Source organism: Octopus sinensis, linkage group LG19, assembly GCF_006345805.1.
Source record: "Octopus sinensis linkage group LG19, ASM634580v1, whole genome shotgun sequence".
Classification (NCBI taxonomy): domain Eukaryota; kingdom Metazoa; phylum Mollusca; class Cephalopoda; order Octopoda; family Octopodidae; genus Octopus; species Octopus sinensis.
Genome location: NC_043015.1, coordinates 30,995,132 through 31,018,590, shown reverse-complemented (window position 1 = coordinate 31,018,590; position 23,459 = coordinate 30,995,132). Strand labels below are relative to the sequence as shown.

At 35.4% G+C, this 23,459-nt stretch overlaps 1 protein-coding gene and 1 long non-coding RNA gene across 4 annotated transcripts in view; one reads left to right on the top strand and one right to left on the bottom strand.

Annotated features, from left to right (window-relative positions):
• The window catches only part of LOC115222036 (sodium/hydrogen exchanger 1), an 80,373-nt gene that overhangs the window by 34,649 nt on the left and 22,265 nt on the right, over positions 1-23,459 (top strand). For all 3 annotated transcript variants that reach the window (XR_005002995.1, XM_036511145.1, XM_036511144.1), the window contains exons 8-13: positions 6,067-6,179; positions 11,175-11,250; positions 14,163-14,233; positions 15,708-15,819; positions 18,084-18,165; positions 20,836-20,931. Coding sequence is in view for 2 of the 3 variants with exons in the window: in XM_036511145.1 (XP_036367038.1) it covers positions 6,067-6,179; positions 11,175-11,250; positions 14,163-14,233; positions 15,708-15,819; positions 18,084-18,165; positions 20,836-20,931 (550 nt within the window). In the remaining variant the exon portion in view is untranslated. The remainder of the gene's footprint in view (positions 1-6,066; positions 6,180-11,174; positions 11,251-14,162; positions 14,234-15,707; positions 15,820-18,083; positions 18,166-20,835; positions 20,932-23,459) is intronic.
• LOC118767101 lies at positions 1,715-22,585 on the bottom strand. Its single transcript, XR_005002996.1, has 3 exons — positions 22,575-22,585; positions 4,280-4,285; positions 1,715-1,797 (listed from the first exon to the last, which is right to left on the bottom strand). It is a non-coding gene; the product is annotated as an uncharacterized LOC118767101 (long non-coding RNA).

Genomic DNA, 23,459 nt, shown 5'->3' with positions numbered 1-23,459 from the left:
TAACTGCAGACCTAGGTTTAATAGATATACATTTAAGGACACAGAAATGTCTGTCTGGGTTATGTTTTAAATGGCATTGCAACAGTGCACATGTACCCCACATTCACACACACACACACACACACACACACACGTGTGCACACATGCACGTGCATGCACTATCAGCATTGGCATGACTGTGTGGTTATGGTGTTCACTTCACAAGCACGTGATTTCATATTCAGTTCCAATGCACAACACCCCTGGGTAAATGTCCTCTACAACATCCTTGGGGGTCAACCAATGTGTTGCGAGTGAATCCGGTTGACAAAAACTGCAGGAAGCTTGTTTCAGATACACACTCACACATGCACACACACTGCCGGTTCTGCTGCTGTTGCCTTTATAGCCAGCGATGGAACTGGAGCTCTTGCCTCTGCTACTACTACTACTACTACTACTACTCATCATCATCATTGTTCAACCATGGTCGAGGCAATGGAATTTACCATGCTACGCCAGACTTCACAGTCCATCATGGCATTACGGAGGTCCTGTTGCTGGATGCCTGTATCCCTGGAGATTACATCAGGGTAGGAGAGTGTGCGCCCTCTGGTATTGCGAGTAGATGGCTTCCTGAGGAGAAGAGTAGAAATTACCTCTTTTTCAGCTCTACAACAATGTCCAGCAAACTGGACTCTCTTACCTTTCACAAGAGATGACACAGGTGGTAGTTTCCCATATATTTGCGTTTTGGTTGGATGACGCTTCCACGAGAGATTTTGAGATCTCATAAGGAGGCGAGTGTAGGTTCCATCCAACCGCCTCTCAAGCTTCTTTGATAATGTCCAGGTTTCTGAGACATATAGTAGAATTGGTTCAACCGTGGCGTTGAAGATTTCAAGTTTGAAGTCTCTACTTAGATTTGATGACCAGATCTTATGCATGTCATTACTACTACTACTATAGTTGCCAATAGGCTTGGCATCACGGACGCCCACAATGCCAGACCTCTTAACCATTATAGTAGTAGTAGCAGAAGCAACAGGCCCAGTTCCATCAACAGAGCCAGTAGCACAGCCCTCATTGCCACCACTGCCACAATGGATGGCAGCATCACTAATCATCTTCATTTAACGTCCATTTTCCTCGCTAGCATGGGTTGGACGGTTCGACTGGGGTCTGGGAAGCCAGGAGGCTGCACCTGGCTCCAGTCTGATCTGGCAGTGTTTCTACAGCTGGATGCCCTTCCTAACACCAACCACTCCGCGAGTGTAGTGGGTGCTTTTTACGTGCCACCGGCACAGGTGCCAGGGGAGTCCGGCATCGGCCACGACTGGTTGGTGCTTTTAACGTGCCACCGGCACGGAAGCCAGCCGAGGCAGCGCTGGCATCAGCCACGTTCGGATGGTGCTTTTTATGTGCCACCAGTACTGAAACCAGTCGAGGCGGCGCTGGCATACAATGGTAATGGCATTGCCAACGGCAGTAACATCACCACCACCACCAGCCTTACCAATAGCTTCCCCGACGTCCATGATGCCTGGCCTATGTATGTGTATATATTCAAATATGAGTTAGAAGCAGTGCTAGTGTTGTAAACATTACTGACCACACATATTCAAAGTATGTGCTGTACTAGTTCAATGGTAGACTGTGGCTTAGCACAATGGGGATGACTCCCTCATAGTCCCAGGTGTTAAAACACCTGAAAGTCATTTAGATAGACAGCAAGACAACTCACCTCAAATCCCATTCAGGAACCATGGACATCAATGTTTTGCTATTTTTGCAGCTTATCAACATCACGTACCTGAACTGAATTCAGTTTACCTCCAAAAATGGCAAAACATCAATGTCCATCATTCCTGAATGGGTTTTGGAGTGAGTCGTCTCACCTGTCTATGACTTTCAGGTTTTTTTACACGTGGTGTTTTGCACTAAACCATACATAACCTACCGATGAACTAGCAAAGCACATACATTGAGCATATGTGGTCAATATATATCGTATATATGTTGTAAAAAGAGATTTGAAGGCCCTTGTCATCAACACAGAATCCTGGGAGAGCCTCACAGTCTTGTGAGTGAATTCAGTGGATGGAAACTGAAAGAAACACATTGTATATATGTATATATGTATATGTGTGTGTGTGTGTTTTTTTTGTGTTTGTGTTTGTCCCCCACCACCACTTGACAACCAGTGTTGAGGTGTTTACATCCCCATAACTTAACGGTTCAGCAAAAAAGACTGATGGAATAAGTACCGGACTTTTAAAAAAATAAGCACCGGGGTTGATTCGTTTGACTAAAATTCTCCGAGGTGTTGCCCCATTATGGCCATGGTCTAATGAGTGAAATAGGTAAAGGGTAAAAGAAAACTGATCTTGTATTTGAGGGTCAAACCATGGAGACATTGGAGTTTGATGTGTTCCTCTGTCTCACCATATCCTATCAAACCATCCAACCCATGCCGGCATGGGAAAATGGATGTTAGACAATGAGGATGACAGACAGACAGAAAGAAAGAAAGAAAGCAAGAAAGATAGATAGATGGATAGATAGATAGATAGATAGATAGATAGATAGATACATACATACATACATACATACATACATACATACATACATACATACATACATACATGCATACATACATATTTTTTTTCTCTCCTTGTTTCTCTCCTTGTTTTTTCTGTGTCCCTTTCTGTAGAAGAGCATAGGCTCGAAACATAAAAGACTTTTTTCTATTCCTGAGCGTTATACTAATTCATCTGTTTGTTTTGCACACCACCTGTCTTCGTCTTTTGTTTTTTTCGTAAACTCTCCCTAGATAGATAGATAGATAGATAGATAGATAGATAGATAGATAGATAGATAGATAGATAGATAGATAGCTGGGTGGATGGATGGATGGGGTAGGTAGATGGCTGGCTGGATAGATAGATAGATAGATAGATAAATAGATAGACAGACAGACAAAAAGACAGATAGATAGATAGATAGATAGACAGATGAATAAATAAATAGATAGATAGATAGATAGACAGACAGACAGACAGGCAGGCAGGCAGGCAGGCAGACAGACAGATTAAACAGTCCTTCTGCCATTCATATAAACTGGGTAACAACAGGATGGCATTGAGGTCAATTGAAACTTCTAATGCATGCCCCTCTTGCTCCGTCCCTCCCACACAGCACACACCACCTAACCACCAACCTTCACCCACATCCCCCACCGCATTCATTAATTGCCCCGCCCTGACCCCAGTCCCCTCTCTTTAACTGCCGTAGGTCAGGGACAAGGCATTTAAATGCTAAAGAGGCTTGCGGACCCCCCTTCCGTGTGCATGCGGGTCTCTGCTCTTGGTTGCGTGTGCATATGTATGTGCGTTATATGCTGTGCAGCATATCTACGTGTATTTGTGTGTATGCGTGTGTGTGCATATTTGATTGTATTTGTATATATGTATGTGTTCAGTTGTGTGTGTGTGTGTGTTGTGTGTGTAAGTAAATATCTTTTGTGGCTAACATATTTTGACATATTGTCCGAAAGTGATAAGGTCTTCTGTTGACTGTTTATTTTATTAATGCATGCTTACTATCTCGATATTTACTCTTGCCTCGTGCCTGATATATATATATATACATGTACATATAAACATACATACATACATACATACATGCATACAAGCATACACACACATGTATATTTATGTAAATGCATGTGGTGTGTGTGCGCATATGTTAGTATATTTGTGTATATTCATATATATACATATATATATATATATATATATATATATATATATATATTATATATATATATATATATATATATATATGTATATACATACATATATACTCTTTTACTTGGTTCAGTATATACATATATATACATATATATACATACATATATAATATATATATAGATATATATATATATATATATTATATATATATATATTATATATATATATACACACACACATATATATGCATATACGTACATACATACATACATACATACATATTCTTTTACTCTTTTACTGGGTTCAGTCACTCTTGCTGCTAATTTATGTCTTTGGTTGTGATATTTCTTTGGTCTTATGTAATTCATTACAGCCTATGTCCATGCGTTACAGGCTTGTCCGTTACAGGCGCTGGTGCCACATAAAGTGCATTTGTGCAGGTGCTGCATAAGCACACCCCATGTCAGTGGCACGTAAAAAAAGCACCCAGCACACTCTGTAAAGTGGTTGGCATTTGGAAGGGCATCCAGCCATAGAAACCATGTCACGTGAGACTGGACAGCACCCCGGCTAGCCAGTTCCAGAATATAGCTGTCCAGCCCATGCCAACATGGAAAACAGATGCTGAACGACGATGATGATGATGATGATGATGATGATGATGATGATGATGATGATGATGATGATGATGATGATGGTGATGATGGTGATGATGATGATGTAGAGGAGGAGGAGGAGGAGGAGGAGGAGGAGAATATGTGATTGGTGCATATCCTACTTCACCAGATATTTTTGGAATTTTTTTGTAACTAGCCTCCTTGACAATTCATTTGCTTTTCCTTGCCTTCATATCCTTAATTACCATTTCAATAATATCACTGCCAACTACAAGCTGGTCCTCAGTTTTTTTGTCTATGTCATGTGCTCCATCACTCCTCTGATGCATTTTCCCCATTCTGTAAGACTTTGTCATACAATTTTCAAGCCTGTTTCCTTTTGGCATCAACAAGAACACTATTATTCCACACACACCTTTCCCCAATGACAGTTTACTTCACACCAACACCGGTTTTTTTTTTCCTACCATGGATCTTTTTGCTTTGACCAGCAGATTTTAAAAATAATTTCTTTATAAAACATCTTTTTCTCTTGGCTTTGTTGAGAAAATTCTGTAGTTTGTAACATATTTGTTGTTTAATTTCTTTGCATTTTGGCAATTTCAACCAATCAATGACATCTATTAAGGTAAAAACGATTTCTGCCGTAACATTTTCTGGCGGCGTCATATGAAAATGTTTTATAAACACATTCTACCAGTATACGAAGTTTGAAATATTTTAGTTACATAGAAATTATTTTAAAAATCTGCCGGTCAAAATGAAAAGATCCCCTACCACTATTAAAATAACTTCAGCACTTCAGAACTGGTTTGCAGCACACTCTCTCTCTATCTGAATCCACATGTATCCTCTCCTCCCATCACATTTACTGCATCTCACCTCCTAGGATGCACATGAAATATTTCTCAATCCTTCCTCTTCAGATTGCCACTCACTGGAACTCCTTGCTGGCCATATATTTCCATCAGACACATTGATTTATAGATGTGCATTTTGATTATCAACTAAAGCAATGGTTCTCAACCAGGCTCCATACAACCCTTGAGGGTCCATATAAAATTTTGTTGTTAAAATTTATTTACAATAAATTTCTTATACTTCTACTCTACACAAAATATTTTAGCAATTGTTTTTAATATGATTTCTAATATTTAGTTTCAAAATTATAATACTCTTTTACTCTTTTAGTTGTTTCAGTCATTTGACTGTGGCCATGCTGGAGCACTGCCTTTAGTCGAGCAAATCAACCCCAGGACTTATTCTTTATAAGCCTAGGACTTATTCTATCGGTCTCTTTTGCCGAACTGCTAAGTTACGGGGACGTAAACACACCAGCATCGGTTGTCAAGCGATGTTGGGGGAACAAGCATATACACACATTCACACATATATATACATACAACGGGCTTCTTTCAGTTTCCATCTACCAAATCCACTCACAAGGCTTTGGTCAGCCCGAGGCTATAGTAGAAGACACTTGCCGAAGGTGCCACGCAGTGGGACTGAACCCGGAACCATGGGGTTCGTAAGCAAGCTACTTATCACACAGCCACTCCTCGGATTTTTTTAACATCAAATGGCTATGAGGGTCCGTCTAAAGGGGTCCAGGGTCCATAGGTAAAAAAATGGAGGGACAGCAATAGAGGCTATGAATACTTTACCTCCATCTCTGACTAATTTATTAAACAAATTGTTCTTTTTTTTTTCTATTCCAGCACCGCTATTGTATGGTCTGTCATTAACACCAGCCTTAAATCTTCCAAAAGATCATCTGCTCACACAAATATTTCTGTTTTCTGCCCTTATTGTTGCAGTGGACCCTGTTGCAGTAAGTGAAAGCATTTATGGTTATTTGTATTGCTATTATTGATAAGGTCAACTCTGTTATACCATCAAGAACTGGGGTTAATGATATCAATTTACCCCTGCCACCCAAAATTGCTGGCCTAGTGCTTAAATTAGAAACAATTGTTATTATTTCTTTTATTATTATTATTATCATTATTATTATTATTATTATTATTTTATAATCATCATCATCATCATCATCATCATCATTATTATTATTATTATTATTCAGTAGTTTTATTTTTTATAGAGTGCTTTCACTTCACTACCGAGCGCAGCTCTGTGTGCCTTGGGTATGTGCTGTGATTTGTTGTGATGCTCTGATGATTATTGTATGGAAAGTGTTCTGCGTAGGATGTGTGCAGTGCCTAGTAGTGCAATTTTCTGTATGTTATATGTGTTTGTAAGTCCTGGTGTTTTTGTTATGTATTTGTCTGAATATTTTTTTATCATGCCTAATGCACCTACTATGATAGGAATTGTTTCTGTTTTTAGATTCCACATTCTGGTTACCTCTATTTCCAGGTCTTTGTATTTTGAGAGTTTCTCCATTTCTTTTAGAGACACGTTGTCATCTGCCGGTATTGATACATCAATTAGAAAGCATTTTTTTGCTTCATGATCTCTGACAACTATATCTGGTCTGTTGGCCTTAATTTCTCTATCTGTGTGTGTCGGCATATCCCAGAGTATGGTTGCTTTCTCGTTTTCTGTGACCTTTTCTGGTGTGTGCCTATACCATCTTTTTTCTGTTGTTATTCTATAATGTTGGCATAGCTTCCAATGTATTATTATTGGCAGCTTATTATTATTATTATTATTATTATTATTATTATTATTGAGTGAAAGAGCAGTGCATGCTATCACAATGACACTGGGGTAAAATATACAAAGCCCAGTATACCCATCATGACCACCCGTCTGATTAGGGTACACCAAGCACATACATCACATCATGTGTGCACGACATGGTGATCTGTAGCCCCAGCTACATTATATATATATATATATATATATATATATATATATATATATATATATATATACACACTATATATATATTATATATATATATATATATATATATATATATATATAATATATATATATATACTGGCAGTATCGCCCGGCGTTGCTCGGGTTTGTAAGGGAAATAACTATATAAGCATTTTTAGAGAGTTACTTCCCTTATATAATAGCGAAAAAATGCATTAAAATGGAAAAAATGATGGTAAATTTTTTTTTAAATCATAGATGCGCGCTAATGCCCAGAAGGGCTCAATATGAATGACGACTATAAGATACCCGGTTTTGGTTACACTGCACTGCAAAATGTGGGAGTAGTAAGGAATCTAAATCATAGGAGACAGACACACAACTTGACTTTTATATATAAAGATGTGGCTTGCTTCTTAACAAGTCCTAGGAGTTGTAAAGCTGAAACTTAACTCATGAGAGAAATAATTTTGTTGCTATTTCTAGTGGAATCAAGGGATCACATCAAATCAGCCTCATTTCACATTATCTTAACTCAGCAAAACTGAAGATTCTATTAGACAAATAAACCTGATATTAACAAAGGTGACTAAAGGGGTACGGTTAATTTCTCTCTCTCTCTCTCTCTCTCTCTCTCTCTCTCTCTCTCTCTCTCTCTCTCTCTCTCTCTCTCTCTCTCTCCCTCCCTACCACCACCATCTCCGCCACACACATCTTGTATGTGTCACACAGTGCTGAATTATACAAGTAAACATACAAGACGAAACCAAATATTTTGGAAAATCTTGTATGTATGTATGTATAGGCGCAGGAGTGGCTGTGTGGTAAGTAGCTTGCTAACCAACCACATGGTTCCGGGTTCAGTCCCACTGCGTGGCATCTTGGGCAAGTGTCTTCTGCTATAGCCCCGGGCCGACTAATGCCTTGTGAGTGGATTTGGTAGACGGAAACTGAAAGAAGCCTGTCGTATATATGTATATATATATGTGTGTGTTTGTCCCCCTAGCATTGCTTGACAACCGATGCTGGTGTGTTTATGTCCCCGTCACTTAGCGGTTCAGCAAAGAGACCGATAGAATAAGTACTGGGCTTACAAAGAATAAGTCCCGGGGTCGATTTGCTCGACTAAAGGCGGTGCTCCAGCATGGCCGCAGTCAAAATGACTGAAACAAGTAAAAGAGTAAAGAGTAAAGAGTATGTATGTATGTATCTGTGTGTGTGTGTACAAATGAGTTTATGAGTCTATATTAGTGAAAATATGTGTATATGTGAAGCATGTCTATGTATAAGTGATTGCATGTATATGTATGTGTGTATATATATATACACATATTATATATGTATGTATAATGTATATATGTAATTATATATATATATATATATATATAGATATATATATCTATATGTGTGTGTATATATATTGTATATTATATATATATATATATATATATATAATATATTATATATATATATATATATATATCAACAATTAATATAGACAGCAGTGTGCAATGTGTGTTACCAAAAAGGAAAACTATAATTGTCTTTAGATATATGACTAGGCTGTTAGAACACCTACATTGCTAGAAATAAGAGCTAAATGCTCTAATACTTTAGTCAAAGCACATAATTGTACTGATATATACTGACAGGGACCGTAATCACCTGATTTTTGAAATTCCCATTTCACATCTTGCTTGCCACACAGATTTTCTTGAATTCCAGTAATATGTTTCTGGTCACCCTCTTAGTTTGTGGAGCTTGTCATTGTCCACAATCTTCTGGAAGATTACTATTATGGTAGTAATTTTCCTTCATTACTCTGTGTGTGTGAGTGTGTGTATGTGTATGTGTGTGTGTACACTTATAAATTAGTATATTCTTATATAATATATGAGTGTTTGCTAGCATATATATATATATATATATATATATATATATATATATATATATATAATATATATGTATATAATATATATATAGGTATATATATGTGTGGTGTGTAGATATATATATATATATATATATATATTATATATACAATACATATATATATATATATTATATATATATATATATATATATATATTATATATATTATATATATATTATATATATATATATATATATATTATATATATATATATATATATATATATATATATGTATGGATGTATGTATGTATATATATAAGTCACTCCATGTTTTTAAGAACAGAATAACATAATCAAAGTGGTTAGATAAGAAAGTCTGACCTTTGCATAGTAAGCAAATGATAAATATTTCTCAATGGACTTAAGGAGAAAAACAAACACATTTTGACACCAGCTTTAAAAGAAATTAATAAAAAGGAAAACAACAAAATTTGATGGTAATTTAAAGAAGCTGCTCAGTTAAAACATTCTGCCCTGTCACCTCACGAGGGTTCTTTCTTCCTTTCTTTATTTTATATATTGATTTTTATTCGTTTATTCATTTATTTATTTATTTGCCTACTTTTCACAAAAGTGTCATATTCACTATCTGTTATAACAAAGTCCAAACATCTTGGTAGCTTCAAGATGTTTAAAAATAAACCTCCACATCATTCTTTGTTGTGGACAAACAAGACTACAAGTTCATGCAACCTGTTTGTTCATTATTCTTGTTGTTGCTGATGTTGTTGTGGTTGTTGTATTATTGTTGCTGCTTAGGTGATAAACTGATAAATTTGTTATAGAGTGTTGGATGAAATGGTTTGTAGTTCTTGTAACCCTTGGTACTCTGAGTTTTTACCCCACTTTCATCCTTTCATCCTTTCAAGGTTCATCATCATCATCATCATCATTTAACGTCCGTTTTCCATGCTAGCATTGGTTGGACGGTTCGACCAGGGTCTGGTAAGCCATGGAGGCTGCACCAGGCTCCAGTCTGATCTGGCAGTGTTTCTACAGCTGGATGACCTTCCTAACGCCAACCACTCCGTGAGTGTAGTGGGTGTTTTTTACATGCCACCGGCACAGGAGCCAGAGCAGGCTAGCAAACAGCCACGATCGGTTGGTGCTTTTACATGTCACTGACACGGACGCTAGTAACTGCCACGCTCGAATGGTGCTTTTTACGTGTCGCCGGCACGGGTGTCTTAACTACAATTTCCATTCGAATTTTGTTGTTAGAAAAAATTTCCAATCCTGTATGATGGTTTGGTGAGCTAAAATATGTCTCCAGAATTTAAGCAAATAAAGCATTATGATTGTTCAAAGTTTTCTTTATTGGCCGAGATATGAGTGACAACTTTCATGAAAACATTTAAATTCTTCCTTCATTTTTTCAATTCTTTCACAATTTTCTTCAAATTTCTCAGCAAGACCTCTGTGCTTTGAGGCACAAATTCGAAATTTTTCTTTCTTCTATATTTGTAATTGGATTCTGCATTTCTAGTTTGATGTCTACTGCATTGAAATTGTCCTTCCACATGGCCAGAATCTATTTATTGGAAAGGCTAAGCTGTCCATATACAAACTATACATACATCATCATCATCATCATCATCATCATTGTTTAGTGTCCACTTTCCATGCTAGCATGGGTTGAACGGTTCAACTGGGGTCTGGGAAGCCTGAAGGCTGCACCAGGCCCAGTCTGATCTGGCAATGTTCCTACGGCTGGATGCCCTTCCCATACATTTCTCTAAAATCATTAATTGGTCCCAGGCAGTGTTCTTGGGAACAAGAGTAATATTTCAAGCCAGTAAAAATGTTGGGAATTCTTTCAACTGTAGGTAACATTGACAAAAATCTGAAGAGGACATTTGCCTAAGATGCTATGCATTGGGATTGAACCTGAAACCACATGGTTGCAAAGCATATTTCTTAAATCCTGCCACTAACGCCTAAATTATTTGAAATATTTCATTTATTTTTTTGTTGAATATTTGGATATATTTAAAAATATATTTTGTTCTAACATATCTATATCATTTTTTTTTTCTTTCCATAAGGTTTTGGCTGTGTTTTCTGAATTGGGAGTCAATAAACCTTTGCATATTGTGGTCTTTGGAGAATCCCTTTTAAATGGTAAGTGAATTAACATTCTTGTAACCCTTGTTACCACTAGTTTCTTAAGAGTACAAGATTATTCTGGTTAATTCTTACTTTAGTTCAATCTTCTGTATGCTGGGGTTCCACAGATTCATTGATGCAATTTTCATATTTTTTATATGGTTTGTAGTTCTTCATATTTTTTTGGCGTTAGGAAGGGCATCCAGCTGTAGAAACATTGCCAGATAAGACCGGAGCCTGGTGCAGCCTTCTGGCTTCCCAGATCCCCGGTCGAACCGTCCAACCCATGCTAGCATGGAGAACGGACGTTAAACGATGATGATGATGATGATCACCACTGGCAAATAACAACAGTATTTTTAACACATCTCCAATTAAACAGTCATTGATTCACTACCTTTTTTTGATGAAAAAGTGACAGAGGTATGGTGAAACATTCGAGCGAGGTCGTCGCCAGTGCCGCTGGACTGGCTCCTGTGCAGGTGGCATGTAAAAAGCACCATTTGGATGTGGCCGTTGCCAGTACCACCGAACTGGCCCTTGTGCCGGTGGCATGTAAAAGCACTCACTACACTCTCGGAGTGGTTGGCGTTAGGAAGGGCATCCAGCTGTAGAAACTCTGCCGGATCAGATTGGAGTCTGATTCACCGGACCTCAGTCAAATCGTCCAACCCATGCTAGCATGGAAAGCGGACGTTAAATGATGATGATGATGAGAACAAATATCCCAAAAAGACTATGATATTTCACTATAATTATTATGTTCTTACTGTGGTCACAATCACCTGTACCCACCATTACCTCTACTCTCTTACATCAACCACCATTGTTATCTGTACATACCATTATACTGGTATTAGATTTTGAGTATTACTTCTGTCATTGGTTGTTTAGTTTGTTTTAGTTGTCATGGCTGAGACACTGCCAGAGCACCATCTTCGGTGATCAGCCTATTGATCTATGTCAATAAACTCTGATACAATTAGCTGTTGCACAGAAACAAAGAACTAACGAGGCATTGAATATAATAGCAGTTGTGTTTTACATCCAGTGTTTATCGAGGGATTTGGTGTCAAATCATTTGTTGTAGTTATTGTTGTGTACTAATTATAATACGGTCATATTGCCATTACAATCAACGTTTTATTCAATTTCAATGCTTAATTATATCAGTGATTAATGAGTAAGTCAAAGATGTAAGACAAAAGACTTAGATAATTAGGTGTGTACTTTGCTCCTATTCTGTTTACTGATCAGTAGAAATGCTTGACCCAATACTGACCCAATACTAACCAAAAGGTTAACCAAGGAAGACAAAAGGAAATGTACTAAAACACATGCAATCAGAATTTGAATATATTTTAATATGACTATCCTATCTACATACACAGTCAGTATTTGAATGTGTTTTAATATCATTAATTCATGTGGTCAGTTATTTTACTATATTTTAATATTACTAAAGGTTGGAAAGCTCCACCTACCCTGAAATTGCCAGCTGAGTGGACACTAGAACACTAGGCTGCCTAAAAGACTCCAGACCTTGATTTGCTGTCGAGATTTATTCCCCTATTTTTTTCCTTTCCCAAGGCACTCACAAAGTAGTGAGAGTTTGCACTTGGACTTTCTTCCATGACATGCTAATTAACTGATGCCTTGGACACAGATAGATGCTATTACTCTGGGTCAGAACAGATCTGAGAACAATAATGGATAAGAAGTAGCTCCACATTCCTCAAAACCCTGGAACAAGGGCCCCACTACTGGAGTTTAAAGTCATACCCAGACATATTATGCTTCCAGAAACTCAGATTCATTGTAATGGGCAAATTCCACTGAAGGTTTTGGTTTAACTGAGGCTAAAGTAGAAAATATTTGACCAAGATGAAGTACAGCAGAATTGAACCTACATTTACAGAGATGCACAGTGAACTTCTTAATCACAAGGTCATAAAAACAACATAGAAATACAACAACACAAAAGCATAGCCATAATCATGCAGCCATAGCAACATTGTAAGGAAATATTGGTTTCAAGTTCTGGCACAAGTTCTGGAGGAGGGAGTAAGTCAATTACATCAACCCCAGTCTTCAACCGGTACTTATTTTATCGACCTTGGCAGAATTTGAACTCACAACATAAAGACAGGTGAAGCACCACTAAACATTTCACCCAGTGTGCTAACAATTCTACCAGCTCACCACCTTATTGTAAAGAAATATTGCAATGCATCTAGTTATGCCCTACATGATATATCTAAAGAAGAGGGGAAAATCCAATACCTGATAATGCTTTTTCTAAAATGTTTGAAAACTATAGGCTGCATTTATATACCATGTATACATGTCTATATACTGTAAACAATGTTCATACACCATAAGTAGCTAGCTGTCTATACACTGTAAATCATATTTATATACCATTCACACATAGTATATAAATTGTAAATTATGTTTATATATCACGATTCATTGCCTATAAACTATAAATTGTATAAACCATGTGTTGTCATACAGACACTGAGAACTGTGCTTACATACTCTGGTTAGCTGTCGATACACTGTAAAATGTATGTATATACCATGTGTAGCTATCTATATATTGTAAATTATGTTTTTATACCATGGTTAGATGTCTATAAACTATATGTTGTGTGTATATACCCCGTGAAGTCATCCATTTACTGTTAGTTGTCTACATACTGTAAAATGTATGTGTGTGTGTATGTATATATATATATATATGTTACTAAGAGTTTTTAAGAAGTTTTTTCCTATATATATATATATATACACACACATACACACCATGTGTAGTTGTCTATATACTGTAAATTATGTTTATGCAACATGGTTAGATGTCTATATTTTTGTGAACCGTGATCAATACTTGTAAACGTAACTTTATGTCCTCATATCTATTTTAGATGGTGTCAGTGTGGTTCTGTACCGAGTTATGGACAACTTCCATCAGATGCCGGAAATTACCGGTAAAGATGTAAGGTGATTCTAGACACTTGTCTGCTTTCTCACTAATGCCACCACCATCCTTATCATCATCATCATCATCATCATGACCATTGATATTATGAACCATGTTACAGGTACTGTACACAGAACCAAAAGGTCATGTGTTCAAGTTATACCAGTACTTTAGTCAAAGATATACATTCTCTTGGGACAGACCTCATAATATTTAGGCTAAAACAGTATATTAGTTCATAATATTACATAGTGTTATGTAGTACTCAATAGTATCAAAAAATATTGTATAGTATTGTATAGCATTGTATCGTATTAGATTATATTGACCATTGAATGGGAAGACTATGTTGGCAACATTGATAAGCTAAAGAGAGCAGGACAGATTAGCATGGTGGCTGCAGTCATCAAGCACCACTTCAGATGGGCAGGTCGTGTGACTCACATGGAGAAAAACAGGATCCCAAAGATATTCCTATTTGGGGAACTGAACAAGGGGGGATTCACTCGTGGATGCTTTCTGTGACACTTCAAAGACCGATTGAAGGAAACTCTAAAGAGTACTGGTTATAGACTGAAATTCCTGAGAAATGACAGCCAACTAATGCACTGTTTTGGTGTAATTTGCTCGAGGCAGGAATATGACATTTTTATGAAATCAGAAGAACGGATATCAGAATGAAATCACATCATAGGAAAGACAGAGCACCCAACTCCAACCAGCACCTACAATCCAATGTGGTTCTTGCATTAGGCAGTTTAGAGCAAGAATTGGGCTTATTAGCCACCAAAAGCCCATCATCCCCTACAGTACAAGACAGCAGCCCCTGAGTGAGAAACTTCATGCAAAGAGATAGAGGGCATAAGTTATAGTATTGCAAATATTATATGGTATTGTGTTGTCATGATTGCATAATATTACTAAGTATTACACAATAATACATTGTATTGTACAGTAATAGTATTAAATAGTGTTGCATAGCAATACAATTATATAATAATAAATAATAATAATAATGAAATTATTGTATACAGTGCTCAGGTGCACCACAACTTGTCAGAAAGTGCGTATAAAGTATATGCAGTAATGTACAAATGTCTGGAAAGCGAACAATGAATGAGTCAGATACATGCTTGCGTGTGTATGGAGGGGAGAAAATCAGGTGTAGTGTTGGCGAATCTCAGGAAGCATGGGAGTTTTGAAGGATGCAGCGCTCCGACAAATAACAACTGATGCCGGCAGTTTGTTCCATATTACATCCTCTCAAGACCACTGAATAAGGTCTGTCTGCCTTGCCTCATAATATGGCTTGCCTAGACATGTTGATGTCAGAGCTAGAGAGTTACCACTGGCCAAATTCGCCCATTCTACCATTCAGTCATTCTGTCCTTCTCCCATTATACCATTCAATCAAACACTCATTTGTGCTTTAATCATATCAATATTTGTTTTTGTTGTTGTTGTATCTTTGACTGGTCTTTTCTGCCAGATTGGTTTCGGCTTCCTCAAGTTCTTGGTCAGTGCTGGAGTTAGTTCCTTGATGGGTTCTTTGATTGGCATTTTCTCCACAGTGGCCTGCAAGTTCACCTATGTCAAACATGGTATGTTTACATATTCATATATACATAAATATATATATAACATATGCACACACACACCTATATGCATGTATGTTATTGTTATACACATGTTTGATTGTTATATATATATATATATATATATATATATATATATATATATATATATATATATATATACACATATATATATATACTTATATTTATATACATACATATATATATATTTACATACATATATATATATATATTATATATATATATATACATATATATATATATATATATATATATATATATATATATATATGTATGTATATAAACAGAAGATACAAATATTACAGGCATCCCCCACACACACACACTAAATAAACATAGACGCACATAGAGATATAAGCATGTGCAAATGAAGACATACAATAGAAATACAAAATGGCTGACGGTTAGTAAGGAGAGACACAAATAAGAAAGAAGAAAGCAAAGGACCACTGATGCGGTCACAGGAGTGTGACGAAAGAACTCTGGCTGAAATAAGATTAAGATTAATGTAAAAAATAAATAACACTGAAGCTAAGTAACACCAAATATATAGTGTGTGTGTTTTTATTGGCTAAACTGGCAAAATGACCATTCCGAAATATAACAATATCTGTTTCAACACACGACTTCACATAAAAAATCTTGCACAGCAAATATATATATATATACATATATATATATATATATATATATATATAATATATATATAATATATATATATATATATATATATATATATATATATATATATAAAGAAAGCAGAAAATGGAGAAGTACTGATGAACAACAATTGACTTATTATTTATTAATTCAATGCAAATAGACTGCATCTCGTCTAACAGCTGTTAGGGATGCACTCTATTTACATTGAATTAACAAATAATAATTAATAAGTAATAATTGATGTAAGTCAGTTGTTGTTTATTGTCAGTACTTCTCCATTTTCTGTTTCCTTTAAATCTTGATTCTTGATAAATCCCTGTTTGTCCTTGACTTTATCTAGAACGTATGAGCACATGCTTGCATATGTATGCCCATGGTTAAATGTAGGTAATTATACTGGTAATGTAATGGATACTTCTATCCCTTAGATGGTTATTTCAACCTCTAACTCAACTAACCTATATACATATACAGATATTGATATATATATATTATATGTGTGTGTGTTTGGCGTTAGGAAGGGCACGGCATTAGGAAGGGCATGGCGTTAGGAAGGGCATCCAGCTGTAGAAACACTGCCAGATCAGACTGGAGCCTGGTGCAGCCTTCTGGCTTTCCAGATCCCCGGTCGAACCGTCCAACCCATGCTAGCATGGAGAACGGACGTTAAACGATGATGATGATGATATATGTGTGTGTGTGTGTGTGTGTATATATGTATATGTATATGTATGTATATTTATATATATATACATATATATGGCGCATGGCTCAGTGGTTAGAGCGTCGAGCTTACGATCATGAGGTTGTGAGCTCGAATCCCGGACCGGGCTGCGTGTTGTGTTCTTGAGCAAGGCACTTTATTTCACGTTGCTCCAGTTCACTCAGCTGTAGAAATGAGTTGCGACGTCAGTGGTGCCAAGCTGTATCGACCTTTGTCTTTCCCTTGGACAACATCGGTGACGTGGAGAGGGGAGGCCGGTATGCATGGGCGACTGCTGGTCTTCCATAAACAACCTTGCCCAGACTTGTGTCTAGGAGGGTAACTTTCTAGGTGCAATCCCATGGTCATTCATGACCGAAGGGGGTCTTTACCTTTTTATATATATATTATATATATATATATATATATAATATATATATATATATATATATATATATATGTATGTATGTATGTATTTATGTGTGTTTTTGACAATCAATGTTGGTGTGTTTACATCCCTGTAATTTAGCGTTTCAGCAAAAGAGATTGATAGAATAAAAACTAGGCTTACAAAGAATAAGTCCTGGGGTCGATATCTTTGAGTAAAAAAAAAGCCCTTTAAAATGGTGCTCAGCATGTCCAAAGTCAATTGACTGAAACAAATAATATATACATATACACACACCCATACACACAAACATATGCATGCATGCATGCATACATACATACATACACACATACATACAAACATACATGCATGCGTGTGTGTGTATACATAACAGTGACAAGATTTTATATTTATATTTTTTTCTGTGCCTGCTGTGATATGTTATATCCAGTAATGTTAACATAATGCCCAACATTTGCTCCTCTTTTACTCCAGTGTTGGAACCAGCCATCCTTATAATTACGGCCTACCTGTCCTACGTCTTAGCAGAGTCGTTTGAATTGTCGGGAATTATATGGTGAGATAAATCACTCTGTACTTTACACATTTCTCAAGATATTCATATTTTGGAAAATACTCATATACACCATGATATGTGTATATATATATATATATATATATATATATATATAAATTTATATATAGAGGGCATTATACATACATGCCAGGAGGCATTCTACATACACGCCATACGCTAAGAGGGACAATCAGTCATTTCTACCAAAAATATTACTAATCCCACCGAATGCAATTTTTCAAAGAAAGACATTTAAAAATATATAGACCTGTATCACAGTGATTTCATACTTACGTAACTTTCATACTTACGTAAGTATGAAATCACTGTGATACAGGTCTATATATTTTTAAATGTCTTTCTTTGAAAAATTGCATTCGGTGGGATTAGTAATATTTTTGGTAGAAATGACTGATTGTCCCTCTTAGCGTATGGCGTGTATGTAGAATGCCTCCTGGCATGTATGTATAATGCCCTCTATATATAAAATTAATATGTTCAATAAGAAATAATTATTTTCGAAATTTTTTCTCTTATGAGGTTTTTACGCTATCTACCTGACAATTTCTTGTTAAGTTTTCCTTATTAAGTAGTTGTCCTTAATTGCTAAATATATATATATATATATATATATATAATATATATATATATATGTTTATGAAAGAATGGAGTTGAACGACTTGTTAACAAATTTCCTTTACTTTTGATATATGTTTCGAAGGCTGCATATTCCTAATTCCGAAGGAATAAGGAGTACATTATGCAGATTTCTCATCAGGAAAGGCAAGGAACTTATGTCGACATCAAAATGCACAAAAAACTTTTAGCTGACCGCTCTCAAGGAGCCCATGGTGATAATCGAAAGCACGTAGTCTATGCCCTAGGGACGTAACTTCAACCGTGTTCTTTCTGATGTGAATTTGCTACCCAGGTATCAGTTATCTTTCGAATTATCCTTAATAAGATAATTCATTCAACTACTCAAATATATATATATATTATATATATATGGTAACCCAGGTTTGAATCCTGGTCACGGCAGTCCACCATTACCTTTTATAAAAACTTTGTTGGAACAGTCATCAAATGGTAGAACACCTGTAATGTCCACAAGCGATGTGGGTTTGAGTCCCATGGGCAGCCCTCAAATTTTTTGAATGGCGGTCCCCCAGCATGGCCACAGCTCGTGAGCTGAAACTAGATGAAATGAAATGACATATATATATATATATATATACTGTATATTGTATACATCATGGTATCTACAATGAGTAATATATACTATGATATATACTATATGTTATAAATACCTCGATGTGTGGAATTGTATCATGCATGCTTTATATTATGCACACTATGGAATGTATAATGTATTATATATGCTTTATTCAGTACACCCCGCCTTATATACCCTGTGTTATTTAAGTGTATTATATATACCATGATATGCACAATATATTATACATGCTCTGTATTATACATGCAATGTTATCTACAATGTGCTATACATGCTTTATATTATACACACTATGTTACATACAATGTGTTATACATGCTTTATAAAGCATGTATCATGTTATATACACTATGTTATATGCATTTTATATTGTATACACCATCTATATGCACTGTTATATATACTTATATTGTATGCACTACCTTATATACTCTGTTGTGCATGTGTTATATGAGGTTTACAATCTTATATACACTCTGTTACACATGCTTTATGTTTATATATATTCTGTGATACACACAATATTATACATCATCTGTTATATGTTCTGTTATACACACCACATTCAATAAAAAGTGTAGAGAAATAACAATTGCTATGATTTTAATGATTCCACTTTGCCTACCTTTGCTGAGGTCACCACCAGAATCTGCAGATGTGCAGAAGTAGACTGGACAGTGAATTGAATAAGATATGCCCAAACTGTCACATTGTATTCTATACAATGAACCACTGCATGCAATATAGTATGCAATATAGCTAAGTGGAGGTATTTGACAATGTAGCTAAGTGAATGTATGTTACATTTAGAACACCAGGTGGTCAATGAGGTACATCTTGTCATTTGGGACCACTCAGGTGTACCACGGATTTGTTTGATTAATGCTGATCTGAGATTAAGCAATGGCATCAACATATTATATACATCATATTAAACACATTATGTTACATTAATCTCGCTTTACCCTTTGTCATTTAGATACAATTTTTCATGTATAATATTTATATCCCAGGTCTGCTTTGAACAAGTAAACTTGTGGCTCATTGGCATCTGTCCTAAACGACAAGATGCATCTTATCAAAGAGAGATCTTTCTCTCATCTTGAGAACCTTAAAAGCTCCTTTAGGCTCTTGGAAATACTCTTTTAGAAATATTCTCAGAAATATTTTTTGAAAGTATGTTTTTACAGTAGCACAAAATGCTATTATGCATTCCAGGTTATTCACACAATCTTATCTCATTAAACTGTTTTGTACATACTCTACATTTTATACATAACACATATACTGTTATACACCTCATTGAGTACTACTTTGTTATATCATACATACATTATAATATAATATAATGAAATTATTGTATACAGTGCCCAGGTGCGCCACAACTTGTCAAAAGTGTGTATAAAGCACTTTTATTATATATTCTATTTCAGTATGATAGTATGTGGCCTAATCCAAGCTCAATATGCCTTCCACAATATCAACCCTAAATCACGAACTAATTTAAAATTCATCATCAAAACAATAGGGTAAGTAGAATCTTTTCATATCCCAAATTTTAAGAAACTTACTAAATTTCTTTTCTTTTACCTCTGAATAAAATATCTTATGAACATCAGTTCTTATACAGGGGAATTGTGTTGGTGAGTCAATAGAAGATGTACACCAAAAATTTTGGTATATTATAATATAACTACTGTCAGGAAATAAAACACGAAAAGAATATGATACATATAGTGTGTGTGTGTGTGTGTGTGTGCGTGTGTGTGTATGTATGTGTGCCTGTGTGTATGTATGTGTGCCTCTGTGTGTGTGTCTGTGTGCCTGTGTGTGTGCCTGTGTGTATGCTTCTGTGTGTATGTATGTGTGTGCCTGTGTGTGTGCCTCTGTGTGTATGTATGTGTGCCTCTGTGTGTGTGTGTATGTGTGTGTGTGTGTGTGTGTGTAAAAAGTGTGGGAGAGAGAGACAGAGAGAAACATTACAATTTATTAATTGAATCCACCCTGTCTTCATACATGTAAACAGAGATATGCCCACCCACATGAAGAGAAGGATGTGGGATGGGAAGGAATAGAACGGGAGAAACACTGAAATGTCTGATGTCAAATAATTGATATCAAATCAGCAACACCAAATAGGTGGTACCAAAACACCTGTGCTAAAATGTTTCATACCTGTAACTCTAACCTTAAACTATCCGCAATCAGAGATTTTACTAGTCAAATGGCAGGTGAGCGGAAGTTTCAGTAATGAACTAAATACCTGGTGGTGGTTGGTTGTGTGTTCAAATTTCACCCAGGCAGGACCTTAATTTTGGTTTCACATTTTGCCACAAGGCCAGCAATTTCATTGAAGCGGGGTAAGTCAATTGCATCAACCCTAGTATTCAACTCGTACTTATTTCACCACACCCAAAATTACAGAAGGCAAAATTGACTTCAGTGGAATTTTGGCTCATAACATAAAGACGAATAAAAATTCCACTAAGCATTTTGCCCAGCATGCTAACAATTCTGTCAGCTCAACACCTTAGGTGATGTAATTTGATGGGAGGATTATATAGAGATGACGCACTCCTTGTCTATAACGGTAGATCTAAAAGAAAAATAGGGAAAATGAAAGAGGAATTACATAAATTTTACAAAAATTTCGGCTTATCTATTACATTTGAAGAAAGTTATTCTAAAGCAAATTTTTTAGACGTAACCTTAGACCTTAATAATGCAACCTATTCTCCATTTCACAAACCGAATGAATACCTTAAATACATAAATATTAATTCTAATCATCATAGATCATTGCTTAACAGCATTGTAAATAGTATATCTAATAGAATATCAGACCTATCTTATAATGAAGAAATTTTTAATAATCATGCCAATTATTATAATCAAACTTTAGCCGCTACCGGATTCAAACAAAATATTAAATACATAAAGGATACTAAACTAAAAACTTATATAGCACAAATGGAATTAAACAAAAATACATACGATACTAAAACAATAAATAAAGATAACTTTAAACATAATAATAATATGAAATTAATAATAAATAATGAAGAAACTTCTATACAATACACTAAAAAACCTAGAAAAAATAATGATAGGCAAAGAACTAAATATAATAATAATAATAATAATAATAATAAATACTCAATGAAAAATATACAAATCTCAAAACCAATATATAATTGTAATAAACTACCTAATAGGAGTTGAGGGAGAGACATTATTTGGGATACACCTCCATTTTCATTAAATGTTAAGGGTTTAGCAAAAAAGTTTTTAAATATAGTTAAAAAATGTTTTCCTAGGGATCATAAATATCATCATATATTTAATAGATCATCGATTAAAATATCTTTCTCTACAACACCAAACATAGGATCTATTGTAGCCAGTTCTAATAAAAGAAAAATTAACAAATATAAAAACAGCCATAATAATGATGATAATAACAATAACAATAGTAATAATAGTGACGGGGATGGTAATGGCGATAAGAATAATAATAACAATAATAATGATAAGATAAGAATCAATAATCGGAGTATATGTAATACTCATAACACGGGAATACATAATAATAATATTAATATAAAAAAAAACGAAGCAAAATTCTAAATACAATACAAGTGAAAATATACAAAATGCCTTAGATAATACACCACAAGATAATAATAATAAAAATAATAATAAAAATAATAATAATAATAATAATTTAAAAGCAATAAATATATCTAATATTGTTATATTTCGGAATGGTCATTTTGCCATTTTTCACTTGTATTGTATTTAGAATTTTGCTTCGGTTATTTTATATTAATATTATTATTATGTATTCCTGTATTATGAGTATTATGGCACAGGAGTGGCTGTGTGGTAAGTAGCTTTTTTACCAACCACACGGTTCCGGGTTCAGTCCCACTGCGTGGCATCTTAGGCAAGTGTCTTCTACTATAGCCTCGGGCCGACCAAAGCCTTGTGAGTGGATTTGGTAGACGGAAACTGAAAGAAGCCCGTCGTATATATGTATATATATATATGTATGTGT